The sequence below is a fragment of the Eubalaena glacialis genome, chromosome 15, assembly GCF_028564815.1.
Source record: "Eubalaena glacialis isolate mEubGla1 chromosome 15, mEubGla1.1.hap2.+ XY, whole genome shotgun sequence".
NCBI classification, from domain to species: domain Eukaryota; kingdom Metazoa; phylum Chordata; class Mammalia; order Artiodactyla; family Balaenidae; genus Eubalaena; species Eubalaena glacialis.
The window spans coordinates 65483417-65500209 of NC_083730.1; the positions used below are offsets into that span (position 1 = coordinate 65483417).

Sequence of the window (16793 nt, forward strand, 5' to 3'; positions counted from 1 at the left end):
CCTTGATCCATGGAGAATGGATGTTGTGTTACAAACCTTCCATTTGTAAAAAGTACTCCTTGATCCATGCAGAATGCATGTTGTGTTAGCAGGCATGAAAACATTAATCTCCTTGTCCGTCTCCATCAGAGCTCTTAGGTGACCAGGTGCATTGTCAATGAGCAGTAATATTTTGAAAGGAACCGTTTTTTCAACAACTGGCTTAAAATATTAGGTAAACCGTGTTGTAAACAGATTTGCTGTCATCCAGGCTTTGTTGTTCCATGTCTAGAGCATAGGCAGAGTAGATTTAGCATAATTCTTAAGCACCCTAGAATTTTCAGAATGGTAAATGAGCATTGGCTTTAACTTAAAGTCACCAGCTGCATTAGCCCCTAGCAAGAGTCAGCCTGTCTTTCGAAGCTTTGAGGCCAGGCAGTGACTTTTCCTCTCTAGCTATGGAAGTCCTGGATGGTACCTTTTTCCAGTAGAAGCCTGTTTCATCTACATTGAAAATCTGTTGTTTAGTGTAGCATCTTCATTAATGATCTTAGCTAGATCTTCTGGATAACTTGTGGCATCTTCTATATCAGCACTTGCTGCTTCACCTTGCACTTTTATGTCATGGAGACGGCTTCTTTCCTTAAACCTCATGAACCTGCCTCTGCTGGCTTCAAATTTATCTTCTGCAGCTTCCTTACCTTTCAGCCTTCATAGAATTGAAGAAAGTTAGGGCCTTGTTCTGGATTAGGTTTTGGCTGAAGGGAATGTTGTGGCTGGTTTGGTCTTTTATCCAGACCCCTAAAACTTTCTCCATATCAATAGTAAGGCTGTTTTGCTTTCTTATCATTCCTGTGTTCCCTGGAGTAGCACTTCTAATTTCCTTTAGGAGTTTTACTTTTGCATTCATAGCTTGGCTAATTGTTTGGTGTAGGAAGCTAGCTTTTGGGCTCTCTTGGCTTTCACCATGCCTCCCTCACTTAGCTTAATCATGTCTGGCTTTTGATTTAAAATGAGAGATGTGTGACTCTTCCTTTTACTTGAATGCTTAGTGGCCATTGTAGGGTTACTCATTGACCTAATTCTAATTCTGTTGTGTCTCAGGAATTAGACCCGAAGAGAGGGATGGGGGAACAGTGGAGCAGTCAGAACACACACAGCATTTACCAGTTAAGTTTGCCATCTTACATGGGCGTGGTTCGTGGCGCCCCAAAACAATTGTAACAGTAATATCAAAGATCACAGATCACTGCAACAAATACAATAATAATGAAAAAGAGTGAAATATTGCAAGAATTACCAAAACGTGACATAGACACGAAGTGAGCAGATGTCGTCGGAAAAATGGTGCCAATAGACTTGCTTGATGCAGGCTTGCCACAAACCTTCCATTTGTAAAAAGTACAGTATCTGCGAAAGCACAATAAAGCAACATGCAATAAAACGAGATATGCCTGTGTTATGTTTAAAGGGCATTGGATTTAGCCCAATTTTATACTCCGTTCTAGACTCAGCTCTGCATGACTTGTGATATCTGAGCTGTAATTTCTACTTACCTGGGACGATGAGTTGAACTGGATGATATTTTAGAGCATTTCCTATTCCCAGATCCCACAGTTTTGTTCCAGTGTATGAAATCAGTTTAGTTCACCATGCAGTTCCCCCTCTGCGTATGTGTTGTTGAACTCAGGGGGTGTTTCCACGAGCAGTAGCCTCAGGGCCTTCACAGGGTAGACCTGCCGTCATCCTCTCTGCCGCAGGTGCATGGGGGTCAATATAAAAGGTGGTGGTGTTTTTTTCTGTTTAGCCGTATTTTTACCTATCCTTTGAGAAGAAGGGAGAATTTGTCAGCGGTATCTTTTGCTGAATACTAGGCTAAATTTGGAGGGAAAATGCAAGTAAAAAATCCTCGCCCTTGAGACTGTCAGAATCTGTGAAGGAGACGTGATAAATGAAGAGCACAGAACACGGCAGACCATCAGATGTTCATCAGTAGAGACCGCGCAGGGCTGGGGTCCTGGGGAAGCGCGGGGACATTCGGGCTCCTGAGAGCCCAGGGGCTCCTGGGGCAACGGGAACCGGATCTGAGACAGAGCCAGCAGCCTCCCTCACCCTCCCTGTCCCTGAAGCTGTGGTGAGGAAGTCAAATGAGACATTCCCCCCAAAGAGGCAGTGTGTTGTCTAGGCCTCAGAGGCCACGGCCTGGCCGCTGCTCGTCTGAATGAAGTGAGTCTCCCTGTGACGCGTCGAGCTTGTGCTGTGTGGTCTGCACTGTGAGGACAGTGTTGGGTGTAGGGACAGAGATTGCGGGCCCTGCAGACCAGCTGCAATCTGGCCATTCACAAGAAGTGTTGCTTCTTCATGTCAATAGGGAGTAAACTCACGGACCCAGTGACCACCACCGCAGATTCTCCGGCCAGTGTCTTGGACTCCCAGGGTTCAGGAAGCAGGGTGTGAGCATGTCTCTGCGTTTATTCCCAGCTGTTCTTATCCTTTTTAATGGCGCACTTGATAGCCCACACCCCAGCGGTGTCCTCTACGGTGGCTGTGTCACCCGTGGTTTTGTGGGGGGGTGTGTTTATTGTCTTTTAAGCAAATGCAGAAATCCCTATTTCTGACTTCATTTTCTCATCACAGCACTTGTCACACTGGCTTCATGTGCTTTGGGAACTTTACTAAAAACAACTGAGTCTCGAAACTACTCATGTTTATTTTAAAGTTTATGTGTGATATTATGCATGCATGTATAAATAAATATATGTATATTTTTGCCTCATGGGAATGAAAATGTGTGTCACAGACAGTGTGTGTGAAGTTTTCTTTGGCTGCCCGCAGTTACAGGGCTGTGCAGACGCTGAGCTCTCTTTGTTGCTTGTGTGCTGACTAATCAAAGAACTGATTTTTTCCCTTTTACATGTTTAGAATTGGAAGATTATTTTTCAAGTAAGCTACAACATAATTCAGTGATTTATAGTTGGATTCTTTGTTCATATTTTAATTTTCAAAGATTGATATATGTTACGCTTTTCTTTCTTGGCCACTCCGTGCGGCATGCAGAATCTTAGTTCCCCGACCAGGGATCAAACTTGTGCCCCCTGCACTGGGAGTGCGGAGTCTTAACCACTGGACCGCCAGGGAAGTCCCTATGTTATGCTTTTTGAAGAAAAGGATATAAAATGTATTAAGTGAAACAAACTGAAAGCTCCCTTTTTATATATAAGCAAAATGGAGATTTCTTAAAATATTACAGAAAATCAGTAACTTGCTTTTGAGTAACACACTGGCATTTTATGCGGTTTAAAACTATTTTGTGGGTTCAATATTGAAATAAATGTTACTTTTGATTACTCTGCGTACTTTTAGCTGAAAAGTGAAGTCTGGCTTATTTACTCTGTCCTTTTTTTTTTTAGACTAGGGATTTTAAGGCTAGCTGAGCTACTTTATAATGATTGTAGAGTTTTTCAAAATTTTCATTTCTTTTAAAATATGTGAACACTTCCATTCTTCTCTGATAATATATCTATATTTATAAATATTCTAACTATTTACACACTTTCCACCACTAGTTTAATCCTCAACTATGCAGAATTTGCTTTTACCTTTCTTCGAGGAATCAGATTTGGAGGAGGCAATCATATTTTCCCTGATGATTGTACATAAATTTTGACTATTCTGTTACCTTCTTATCCACACAGGATTGTTTCTGGAGGCTGAGAAAACAGGCAGAGGGAGGGTAATATGAAGCACGGCTCAACTCCTCTGTAGGCCCTGACCCCAGAGCTGTTGGCCTTTGCGGCCCAGCCCGGTGTGGACTGATGGCTGAAGATGGGAATAGGCTGCCCCATGGGAATGGCTTGAGTCTCTGTCTTGGGTCTGTGAGAAGGTTCTAGAGCCAGACTCACTGGAGTCTAGATCCTGGCTACTCAGATGTGGTCCAAGGACCAGCAGCATCAGCATCCTCTGGGAGCTGGTTCGAAATGCAGACCTGCAGACCCAGAATCTGCATTTCACCTGGGTCCCCTCGGGTTGCATGACTGCCTTAAACTTCAGGAAGCTCGGGTCCAGGTCACTGGTTTCCCAGACGGCTGAGCATCAGAATCACCTTTGGAGCTGGTTAAAAACTACAGAATCCTAGTGTCAGCCCCCTGAGAGATTGATTCACTAGGTCTGGGGTGACCCAGCCAGATATGGAACTGCTGGTCTGAAATGGATCACCCCTGGCTGGTGAGGGCCCTTTGAGAGAAAGGGTGAAACACCTTCTGAGTGTGTGTTGGGAGGGTCCCACGTCTAGCCTGCTGTGAACTTCCCTTTCTCTGGGCCTCCATCCCTGAGTGGACGTGTCACTCCTGAAGAGCCCTGGAGGCCTGCAGGCCACTGGACCAGCGTGCCAGCCACCATGTGCAGCTCACCTGACAGGAACACAGATTTACAGGCACTCCAGCTACCCAGCCTCCATCCCCTTCTCTTCCAGTTCCTATGGAAACAGATTGCAGGGAAACTGGGCACGGTGCTATCTTTACTCTGTTTTGGGGATCTGAGATCTGTTTGTTACCATGGGAACCAGAGGGGAAAGGGATGGTAGTGGAATAGCTAGACTGCTTTTCAGTCTCACCAGTAACCTCGTCCTCACACACAACCCTCTTCTGCCCAAGTGTACCTCTGGGCTCAGGGCCTGTGTGGTTGAGTGTGGCTGGGACTCACCCGGGGACGGTGGGTTGGGGAGGGGAAAGACAGGGCTCGTAGAACACCCTTGAAGGTGCCAGTTGCTTCCTTTTCTCCCAGGCCGCCATTTCTAGGTGTTGGTTTAAGTTATTGAAGTGTCACCCTTAGCTATTATTTCTTGTATGGTTCTGTTGAACATAACAACATGTTTTTATTCAGAGGAAGTGAAGAGATGAGTCATTTCAATAGTGGTGATTTCTCTGATGTGTGGAATCCCTACGGTTGGTGGATGAGCTGTGAATATTGCCTGGCTCGTGTGTTGGGGTGGAGATGAGGGCCTCGTGGGGTGAACAGCAGGGCCAAGTCAGATGGAAGTCTTGGCCTGTGGTAAGGAAAAAGAAGCGTACCTGATGGCGACCTATTTAAATAATTGTTTGAAGATGAGAATATTAAATTCCAATCTAGCAGGCCCTAGATTTTAACTCTGAGTGTTCATCCATGGAGTGGCATTCAGTGGACCCCACCCGCTTACAGCCCAGTCGACTGACCACACCATCCACAAGGGTCTGACATCCAGGGTAGTGTTGCCCCTGCCCTTCTTCCCTGCTCCCCGTTCCTCCCTTTGCTGTGTTTTGAGGGCCTGTTGGGTGTTCTGAGGCTGTGTCCATGCTGTCGTGTATTTTCTCAGCACCACTGCCTTACAGCTACATTAATGCCCACTTGACAGATGAGGAGACTGAGGCTCGGAGAGGCTGTGTAGCCTGCCCGGGTAGGGTGGCAGGCTGCTCAGCAGAATGGTCATTCTGAACCCCGTCTGTTTGACCCCAAAGCTGCGCTTGCTCCTCTGAGCACAGCACCTCTGTAGAGTGAGCGGCTGTGTCAGAGTTTGGCAGCCCCGACCCTCATTCTCTCTCTATCGTGGCCTCTGACCCCAGCACAAATAAACAGGCAGCTCCTTGCTCTTTTACATTAGTCTTGTGTATTTACTTATGGTTATTTTCCTATTTCAAATGTATTTATCAATGGATTCAGTTTTTCAGTCAAAACAGGCAAAATTTAGTTTTGATGATTGCATGCTTCCTCTAGGGACATTTGGGGGAACACTGGCTTAGAGAGAGTGTTTGGGTGAAAAGCAGTAAGAGCTTGCCGTTCTGTGAGGAACACGATCACATCGTCCTCCTCGCTGTTAGAGGGCACAGTGGGGGCCAGGGGACGGGAGGTGCTGCTGTGATTGTGGTGAGGCCTCCTGTTGCCCCCACCTCCGCCCCGCCACTGCCGGGGCCTCCTGAGGGCCCACTGCAGAGCAGGAAGGAATGGGTCACTTCTTACTCGTTGGCTCCAGAGGGGAAGGGAATAAATAAGGGCTGGTTTTAGAGGGAAAGGAAGAACTGAAAAAAGATGCTCTTTTCAATGGGGAGAAAGTTGCCGGTCAGGCTGACGGGGCCGCGGAGTACTTAGTTCTGCAACACCATCAGACACTGGCCAAGTGTGGCGAGTGATGGGAACAGGAACAGTGATGTCAGGCTCCAAACTTGGTGCTTAAAATTTCCTCCTGCTGCCAGAGCCCTGTGGTTTTCTTGGGTGGTTTCCTAGGAACTCTCTTGTCCAAATCTGATGGTGGACATGTTAAACAGACAGCTTCACTCAGTGTCAGGAACACTGACGTGGGCTCGGTGCACTGTTCAGGGTGGGGTGGTTTCTGTAGTGGTGGTACGTGCTCTGAAGCTGCGGAGACTCTGTGGGCTGCAAACACACAGGCCCAGGTGCTGCAGGACACCGTGTCAGGAGTGCCAGTCCTGTGTTACAGGAGGTATGTCTCCGCCACTGGGGACGCTTGGTGGGACACATGGTACCTGCGGTGGTGCTTCCCTCATGAATAACACCTGTTTGCTTCTGCTGTGACGAGCACACACGTGGGCCTTTGTTACCAAGGCAGCGGAAACCGGTCTGATGAGCCCTGTCTGCTTGGCTGGAGGCCTCCAGACACACGGGGATGGGTTGTGTAGTCCCATTAGTCAAATACCACTCAAGCTTTCCCCTGAATTCTCTGCCCCTTCAGCAGCTGCTCTTCAGGACAGGTGCACTGTCATGGCCCTGCCCCATCCAGCCTTCCAGGAGGCCGGGAAGCTCTCTCAGTGTTTCCCTAACGGCTGTGGAGTTGGGCACCGCTCGTCTGTGGCTTAGTGTGCTGGGGCCTTTCCCAGAGGGGGAGCTCGCTCTTGTGTTCCACTGCCACCCAGAGCCCCTGTGTCACACTCTCGGACCAGCTGCTGCGGTGACATCAGCTCCGGGGGCCAACCTCAGACTGTACCATTTTGTGTTGTATCCTTGGACGTCTGCTGAAATGTGTCCTTGGGCTTCTGTGATCAGACTGAGTTGTTCCACCAGTGCTGACTGGGCTAAATGAGTTCTGCTTCCAGAATTTGGCGTGGCTCCCATGGTGGCTTTCTGGGTTGAATTCCATGTCGTCTTGAGAGGCTGGTCCAGAGATGATCTTCGAGTTCTTCTCTGTGAACCTGTGGTCTGTCTGGGGCAGTCCCAGGGTCTTCCTCCTCCTGGGATGGTGGACACGTGGCGTGTGCTGCTGCTCCTGCTTCCCTTAAACGAGAGAGGCAGCGGGGTGGTTGAGTGGAAGGAAGTGCAGGTCCTGAGAGGATGCGGGTGGGTCCGTGTCTATGAGCTCTCTGCCCACCTCCTCTCTGCAGAGCTAAGCGGGCTCCTCCTCAGTTTCATTGTCTCTCTGCCAGGGCACCGGTCACTAAGCAGCCCTGTGTGTGTGGCCTACAGTGCACCTGTGTTAAATTGGCCGCTCGTCGGAGCCTCGTGGGCCCCGGTGTGGGCAGGTGCCTGTCAGGGCTCACAGCACGCATCTCCCTTCTCCCATGTCTGTCCCAGACCATGTGTACCTTTCTTTGGAAACATCTAAGAAGAATATTGTTGGAGTGTTCAATCCACTACCACCCACCTCAAACAGGTTATTGAATTGTAATATAATGTGGAAAGTTTTCTTTTTCCTAGAGAAATATATTTTTCAGAAAATGAATATGAGCATGCAAGGCAAAGCTACTTGATGAATGTTTAGGTATCCGCTGTGTGTTTGATTAGAAAGCAGATGTGGAGCTGGTCTGGGGCTTCGTGCACAAGGGACACTTAGGAAACGTTTGCTAACGCGAGCGCCTGGCATTGTGCAGATGGTTCGTTTCCGTAGGAGCACCGGCTGTTTCATTGTTGGTCATTATATTAGCTTTTCAGGTGCCAGTGGCCCTGTTCCAATACCTCCTGTCATGCAGAGGGCACTTGGTGGGATGTCCTCTCTGTGCAGAATTTCATTCTTGAGGCCTTGGGAAAGCTTCAGAAATATAAGGAAAAGGACTTAAAAAGTCAGCACTTTACAAAGGTACAAACCAAACAGGGCGAAGGACAGAAGAAAGGCAGATTGGACCCTGCATGGTTATTTTCTAGTAAGGAGATGTAAAACCTGGGTCAAATTTATTTATTACCATCTATTGCTGTTTTTAAAATTTGGTATTTCAATATGTAAACATGAAGAAAAATTGAATATCGAGACTCTTTTTCCTTTTAAAGACGAGTTTCTTTTTTGTCATTTGTTTAACTAAATAATAATAACAAAAGGTTATTCTACCACATTTCATACCAAATACCTCACCTACACATTTTCTTTACTTTTGTATCCTTTCCCTTTTCTTTCTGTTATTAACTTTAGCTGACATAGAGTGTTTGTGAGCTTAGATTTTTATCTATCAAGAACTTAAAAAATATCAAGACAAATCACGTGAGGAAATATGAGGTCGAACGCTCTGTCGTGTCCGGCTGGGTGAGATGGAGCTGGAGGAGGGAGGGTGGGCCATGCTGTCCAACCCCGCATCAGTCATCTGCCCAGGTGCACTGTTCTTTCACATTGATTGGAGACCAGTGTTTTGTACATGGCCCCTCATTAAATGCACAATAATTCTGAGTGTCATTGTTGCTTCCACTCTACAGATGAGGAAGTTGAGGCTCAGGGTTAAGTAACTGCCAGAGTTGCATGTGGCCTAGAATGAGGTGCACCCAAGGCGGTCTGCCTCAGGGTCTGGCCTTTTGTCCTCTGGCCTGTTTGCATGGAAAGCTCTCCTTCCAGTGTGTTTTAAGTGGCGGAGGGTTGGCCTTGCCTGTGCTCCAGACGCACAGCCTGACCCTCCCACAAGGAGCACCCTCCCGGTGTGCATGCCCTGTGACCAGCAGCCTCCTTGGGTCCCAGGCCCTTGGTGCTTCTTGCAGCTGAGGCAGGGCAGAGGGAGTAGAGTGACAAGGGAGTGACCCAGCTGAAGCTCAGATGTGATTCAGTGCAGTATAACCAGCATTTATTAGGTACCTGCTGTATGCTAGTCCCCATGGACAGTGCTGTGGATGCTAAGATTAGCAAGAAAAGGTTTCCGTTATAAATACCTCCATAGACAGAGATAGGAGAGTGCAGGCACCTCAAATAGTGCCGTGCTAGAGTAGTGACCCGACAAGCAGCTGAACGAGAAGATGCAGCTTGTGTGGTATTCTTTAGGCCAGAGAGCAGGGAGGAGGTCACAGGCAAGGCACCGGGGTGCAGGCGCTGGCCCAGCAGCCCTGATGGGTGACGGTGGTGCAGGAGCGTGTGCAGGGAGGGTGGAACCGTGGGCCCACGTTCCCTTCTGCTCTCAGCCCCCTTCCCTTGCTGTTCACACTCGTTACCCCTGCAGGGCCCCCTTTTCTTGGCCTGCCATGCCCATTGTAAGCTGGTTTTATCTGAAGAAAATTGGGGTGGAGGAGAGTGCTAGGTGCAGAGCCGGCCTGTGCCCCTCACGCCAGGCTGGAAGGAGTGACCTCTGCTCAGCTGGCATCCACTGTCGAGGTGACTGTGACGTGCTCAGACTAGGTCAGGGGACCTTCGGTCAGTGCACGTCCGCCCGAGGACTCTGACTCTGCCCCTGCCCCAAGGCCCTGGGCCTTCTGCGCCTTCTCTTTGGGGTGTGTTGGTGTTGTGGGCGTGGCCCGATCTGGGCCTGGGAAAGTGGGGATCATTTCAGGATCCGCTGAGCCCCACAGGCAGGGGTCCATGTGTGCCCTGTGCCCCTTCCTCAGCTTCTTCCTTTGACCAGTTTGCGCCTACGGGAGAGCCTGGAGCTTGGGCCCAGACTGACACCTGGTTCTGGTCCAGCTTTTCCCTCATCCTGCAGTGTGTTCCCTCTCCTCCCTGGGCCACTGTCTCCTCCTCCATAAAGTGAACGGCAACCCCATGGCCTCCCCTGCCCATAGGTAGTGTGAGGAGGTAGTGGTACCTGTACTGATTATTAGGGGCAGTTTTCCTACTTAATTATCTGGGGGAAATGTTCTCCAGCTTGGTTTGGGTAGAGCTCAGACTGTAGATTCTTCAGGTTTTATCAAGTGTCGGATTTTCGAGGTGACATTTTAAAGGATGGTCTAATAGAATTGCTACCTTCCCTGTTTGCATCTTGTGTGCATATTTGAAGAGGGTTTTAGATTTTGTACTTGCTTCCTGAAGTGGTGACCTGAGTACCTGGAGCCCGTTGAGCTGCCCAGGGCTCGATGGCTTTGAGGTTGTGTTATAAAAGCTGCAATTGTCATACACCCCAAATCACAGAAATTAAGAGCAGCGAGAAGGATCCGTACTGCTGTGCAGATGGCCCTTTGTCTGAGTTGTTCTCAGACTTGGTTTCTGTGCAGATTTTCTGTGCTGATTCACAGTGTCCTTTTCACGCACATCTGTCCCGTCTCCCTTGACTGGAGACATGATCACTGGGGCCTGCTCAGATCAGAAGGGACCTCGAGCTCTCACCCCTCATGGTGCATGAGGATGTGGTAGCCTGGCTGAGCTGGCCCAGGGCAGGGCAGGGCAGGGGTGGTGGCTGCCGTGAGGAATACCTAGACTGACCAGCACTTCCCAGGTCTGAGTGTCTATCCACGGAGCCGAGGGCTCCAAGCTCGGGCCAGAAGCAGACCCTGAGTTTTCTTGTCCCACTTTTCCTCACCTCTGTCTCGCTCAGAGTCCGTTGCCACTTTGACCTTAGATGAACAAGCCAGTAGTTGAGTTTTTTCCAGTAAGCAGTGTGGCACACTCTCAACGTATTTGTTTCTGTTTTCTGAGTCTTGCAACAGTGTCATGGTTTGTCGAGGTTGGGACCATCCCTTCACCTCTCCATGCTCCTTCCTCCGAGGGTGGAGCAGTGCCCGTCCTCAGACAGGTGGGACCCCTGCGGCCCGGAGCCTGCGGCTGCTCGGTCTGGCCATCACCCAGGTGGCCGTCACCTAGGTAACCAACATAACAGCGAGGCAGTCTGTCCATGGTGCGAGGAAATCAGAAATGAAACTGCGGTATTGATTCTTTATGCACTACACTTATACTAGTGTTACTAGATTTTGAGAAAAGGTGGTTTGACTTCTCTGTTGAGTTGGCCTCTGTGCCCAGCGTGTGACCCTGTGTTTCCTGAATCGCGTGTCTTTCCGCACTGAACTTTCATGATAGGTGTCATCTGTGGAATGTAGTTCTTTTCACTCCCCAGTGATTCTAGAGAGGCTGTGTGTTGTATGAGTTTTTGTGAACAAGTGGTAAAGCAAACGTATTCCACAACTTATTTGGTTAGGTTTCGTGGGTGTTCACGTTTTTAAGAACGTCCGTTGTTGTGGGGGTGTTTTTCCCTTTTGTGTGCTCTATTTCCTTAGTAACTGTTGCTCCATTATGCGAGGGACTTAACGACATGTTTCAAGTGCAATATTGAATTAATTTATTTCCTGGTTAGTCCTGCCCATCTTCCCAGTGTAAATAGAACATGTGTGTGTGCGCATGTGTGTGTCCATGTGCCCATGACAGGATGGTGGTAGTGTGCTTGCTGTAGAGGGACTCTTGAATGGGTTCAGGGTTACTCTGTGACCTTGCATCCTGGGTAAGTTGCCTCTTTCTCTCTTTATTTTTCCTCTTTTCCCCCCTAGATTTTCCTGATTGGAGCATTACCAGCGTTAAGGCACTTCGGTTTAGGAAACTACCTGAGATTCGGAAGTAGCATGGGAATAACAGTGGCTGGAGGGGCAAGAGACCAGGCGTTAGTCCCAACTCCTGAGCGCTAGTTTGGGGCTAAGTCATGTGACCTCTGTGGGGCTAGAGTTTTCTCTGTGGCTTGAGAGGATTTAGAGCAGTGACCTCCCCGGGCCTGTGCTGGGTACTTTGCTGTGAAGTGTGAGTGCAGGGGAGTCATTGCTCGTTTTCCTTGTCTCACTTTGACTAGTGGGGTGGTAGCAAAAGCCTTGCCAGTTCAGAGGCTCAGAGCCAGAGCTGTGAACAGCCTCTCAGCCCGGGGATGGCATCCATCAGCATGGCTCGGGGCAGCGGGTTGGTTTGCAGCGTCTGCCGAGCCTCTCTGTGCGCCTCGTCCGAACACCAGCAGCCTTGGTCCACCCATCCATCGTTCAGTAGACTCGTCCTACTGATGTCCACTGGGCACCAGGCAACGCCTTAGGTGCTCAAGGGAAACGTCCATGTGGGGCTTACAGCTCAGCGGAGAGATGGTGCTGAGCGATCAGCACCCCTGCATGCAGCCACAGCTGCGGCCAGGGCCAGCGAGCCAGGTTACCGGGCTCTGCATTTAGTCCACGGGTGGGCGAGGTGCCACCTCTGAGACTAGAAGGTAAGCAGGGCCCTCGAGGGTGGGAGGCAAGCAGGACAGCGATGTGTTCAGCTTCTGCGCCTTTTTCCTGATTCTTGGTTGGTTGCTGAGCTGTGAAAGCCGATGTGTGGTACCTCTGCCAACTCTGGGTCCCGATCACCCACCTGTTCTCCAGCCTGCTGGGTCATCTGTACTTTCCTCCTGAGCATGGCTGCCTGGCCCCGTTCCCTTTGGTCGGTCCCTCGCTGAACAGAACAGACTCCAGGTTCTGGGGACCCACTCCTCTTTTTTGTGTGTTTCTAGAAAGGGTATCTTATCTGTGTTGTTAGTGGTGAGGAAGAAAACATTTTATGGCAGTTACAGGTTCACTTTCACTTGAAAATTGCATATTAAGGAGACTCCAAATGTATGTAGGAATATGCACGTCATCAGTTAATGAAGATAATTAAAATAAATTTTGGCCCTTCAGCCTGTGTTGGGAACCACACATGTCATGCTCTAAACATCCAGGCCAGGACCATGCCCAAGACCTCAGGGGGAGCTGTTACACACCTGTCGTCTTCCCTCTCTTTTAGAAGTAAAGTTAAGTATTGGTGAGTGTGACAGAGACAGTAAGTGAAAAAAAAGAAGAATTTGTTGTTTCTTTTATTTATATCCACATCAGCCTCAATCTTTCCCATAGCCGTTTGAAATGTATAGCTTGGTTTTTTAAAAAATTGTGGTAGCATGCCTTTTGCAATGAAACAAGATAGTTAAGCAAAACCCCTCAATAAAACAACAAAAACATCACCACACTTTAGTTTGTCTTTGAGTTCAGGAAAAGAGAACAAATACAGTCTAGTATTTCTGTGCATTGAAAGCATCATAGAAAGAGTAAAGATAATCAAGGTTTTAGGGCAGGTGGGCTTTTATTTTTAACTGGCAATTCCATTCCCTAAAGTAGATAACTACAGTGCACATGGTCCTTTACTCTGGATGTTGGTGTAGGACTTTGGGACATTGATAACTGTCTGTACTGGTCATTTGATACGGAATGTTTAAATTCAGAGAACAAACATTTTCTCACATTTTCAAGCACTTCAGAACCACCATTTACATAAATGATTTTTAATTAAACTTCGTACCTATTCATTAAACTTGAGGACTCCTACTGGGCTGCACTTTATTAACTGAGATTGTTACTGCAAGTACATGAAGGCAATGCAGTTGAATTTCTTTCTTAATGTAATTAAGGTGCTTCCTTAATACACTAGGGCTTCCTTCCAGTTACTCTGTATTAGTGATGTTTTACTTTATTACCTTATGTTTACAGCAAGAGGGCTTTAACAGAGGGTTCCTTTCTGTTATGTGCTGTTTTCTTAAATGTTTTTCTTTTCTCTAGTTTGATGGTGAAAAAGAGGAATAAAGTTACATTTTCTAAAAATTAGCTATAAATTGTTCAGGATGAAGTGATAATAGTGGAAGAGGTTCCTTTTCTCTAATACCAGAGATTCATATTTGGGATTCTGTTTTAAAAGTCTGGTCCTACGTAGAGAATGGACTTGAGGACACGGGGAGGGGGAAGGGTAAGCTGGGACGAAGTGAGAGAGTGGCATGGGCATATATACACTGCCAAATGTAAAATAGATAGCTAGTGGGAAGCAGCCGCATAGCACAGGGAGATCAGCTCGGTGTTTTGTGTCCACCTAGAGGGGTGGGATAGGGAGGGTGGGAAGGAGACGCAAGAGTGAGGAGATATGGGGATGTATGTATATGTATAGCTGATTCACTTTGTTATACAGCAGAAACTAACACACCATTGTAAAGCAATTATACTCCAATAAAGAGGTTAAAAATAAATAAATAAATAAAAATAAAATTTAAAAACCCACAAAATCCTGGTCCTTGGGCTGGTGCAGTGGTTAAGAATCCATCTGCCAGTGCAGGGGACACAGATTCGATCCCTGGTCCGGGAAGATCCCACATGCCACGGAGCAACTGAGCCTGTGCGCCACAACTACTGAGCCTGTGCTCTAGATCCCACGAGCCACAACTACTGAACCCATGTGCCACAACTACTGAAGCCCACGCGCCTAGAGCCCGTGCTCCACAACAAGAGAAGCCACTGCAATGAGAAGCCCGCGCACCACAATGAAGAGTAGCCCGCACTTGCCGCAACTAGAGAAAGCCCGTGCACAGCAATGAAGACCCAACGCAGCCAAAAATTAAAAAAAAAAAAAAAAAGTCTGGTCCTTTGGACTTCTAACATTCTTGTAGTTAATGTTGCTAGTATAACAACATTAAAATATATGATAAGTATTTGTAAAATGCTTTTATTATTATGGGATATGTAATATATATGGAACAGTTTATATTGATAGATTAAATTTGCTTTTCCTTCCTTTTCTTTTAAAAAAATTATCACTGACCTTTTTTTCCCACTTAAGAGTCACTTTAAAAATTATATTTATTTATTTATTTATTTATTTATTTATTTATTTATTTGGCTGCACCGGGTCTTAGTTGGGGCATGCAAGATCTTTAGTTGCGGCATGCGGGATCTAGTTCCCTGACCAGGGATCGAACCCGGGCTCCCTGCATTGGGAGCCCGCAGTCTTAGCCACTGGACCACCAGGGAAGTCCCAAGAGTCACTTTGTAAAACAGCTCAACCCAAGTCCTTTCTGGCGTGCTGACAGCAGTGGGCATGAACCTCAGATCCCACTTGTAAGACCTCAGGAAACTGCTTAGGAAATGGATTTCTCCTTCAGGTGTCTGTGGCCTAGGGTAGCCTGGAGAGGACATTTGAATGCGTGTGACCTTTGTAACTGTTCCTAGAGCGGCTCGGAGCAGCTGGCCCCATCTTGTTCTGGGTGCAGGAGTCCTCCCGACCCCCTGCCCCTTCTCGGGCAGTAGGAGAAGTGCTACACATGCCCCACTTCCCACACAGTGTGGTCATGGGCACGGCTCTGGGGGCTTCTTTTTCTTTTTTGGCCTCTGTGGGTCTACTGAGTTTCATGTTCTACAGGTCATCAGGAAAATGATCTCTTTCTTTTTAATTTCAGCAAGGGGAGAGGCGAAGCATAGAGAGCTGCAGATCAGACCCTCCTGAACCCCCCGGAGCAAGTGAGACCCCTGGAGAATGCTGGCTGCCAGGCGGCTGGGGGGGTCCTTCCTCTGAGGTGGGTAGGCCGGTGTCCGTGGGACAGTTTCCTCGCTCCTGGGCCCACCATGGCCTCCACTCTCTGGCTGGACGGCTGATGTGACCGGTGCCCTGAGCGTGCACACTGCTGGACTGGGTGCCGTCCCAGCTACCACCTGCTCTCAGAGTCTGGGAGCAGGGCAGGTTGGTGTCCGATGCTACCAGAAGCCAGACCGGCAGAGTGATGGCCTCCTGCAAGCTGAGATGGAGGTGACCTGAGGCCTCCTGGATGTTCCTGGTGACGGGACAGCTGACAAGTTGGAACACAGGCCTGCCGGGGAGCAGTATGCAGGAAGCTGGCTTTCAGGCCACAAATGCTTTCACAGGTGAGAATCCGCCACACTTAACTGAAAACTTTATTTCATCTCTTAGTCGATAGGTAATAAGATACCGAACAACTATATGAAATGAATATATGTCTACATTTAGGAACTGAAGCCCACACAGCGTCAAGGGGCTCAGGCTGCCGTGGTGACTGATTTTGGCGAAACTATGGCGTGTTCTCCTTTTCTGTAGAGAGGAATTTGAAAGAGCATCAGACATTTTACGATTCTGCTTTGTTGAGTTGTAGGGCACACATAGTATCCGGCGAGCCGCCGTTCCTTGAAGAAAATCCATTCCTTGCAGAGCGGTGTGTTGGGGTGTCTTTCTGTCCAGAGCTGGGAAGACTTGGAGGGAATAGTTATGGCTGATGAGTAACCTCTCCCTCCGCGTTGTTAGTTTTCTTCCTGAGACTCGCTTGTGTGTAGACGGTGGTGGGGTGGTGACTCTGAGCGCTGACCTTGTCCTGTAAAGGACTCGTGGAGAAGCCCCGTGTCACTCTTCCACGTGGATGTTCTCCCCCCGGGTCTGATTTGCTCCCTTCGCAGGGAACCACTCAGTCTGGCTGGTGCCCAGGGCCAGGGCCTGAGCCACGGGGCTTTTGAATTTGGATCCTGGTTCTTTGTCTGATTCACTTAACATCCCAGGAAGCCACTAATGCTTCTGGGCCTCTGCCTCCATATTTATAAAATGTGGGCCGTGAAGTTGAAGGACCTCGTGGAATCCAGGGAAAACAGTTTTACGTATAAAGAGTTATGTTTTTTTTTTAAAGGAAGGATGGTAGGAAAATTACAAGAAGTGCCTGTATTCTCTGGCTCTGTGAGTCCTAAAAGTTTGCAGGTTTTCCAGTCGTGTGTAGCGGGCAGCTTGGGTTGCTAGGGAGAGAGCGTGGGGCTCTTCCTCGCCGCTGGCTGGAGCTCTGCTCCTGACAGTCACCAGTGTTGTTCCTGCTCCCCATGCTGGTTTGACAGTGAATGTGGTCACGTGCAGCTCTCACAGGAGA

General features: G+C 48.4%; 1 protein-coding gene across 1 annotated transcript in view; it reads left to right on the top strand.

The window, feature by feature from the left end:
* The window catches only part of LDLRAD4 (low density lipoprotein receptor class A domain containing 4), a 297449-nt gene that overhangs the window by 131222 nt on the left and 149434 nt on the right, over positions 1-16793 (top strand). Inside the window, 1 exon segment of the mRNA XM_061170466.1 lies at positions 15333-15795. Within this exon segment, the coding sequence (XP_061026449.1) occupies positions 15699-15795 (97 nt within the window). The 5' untranslated portion in view covers positions 15333-15698.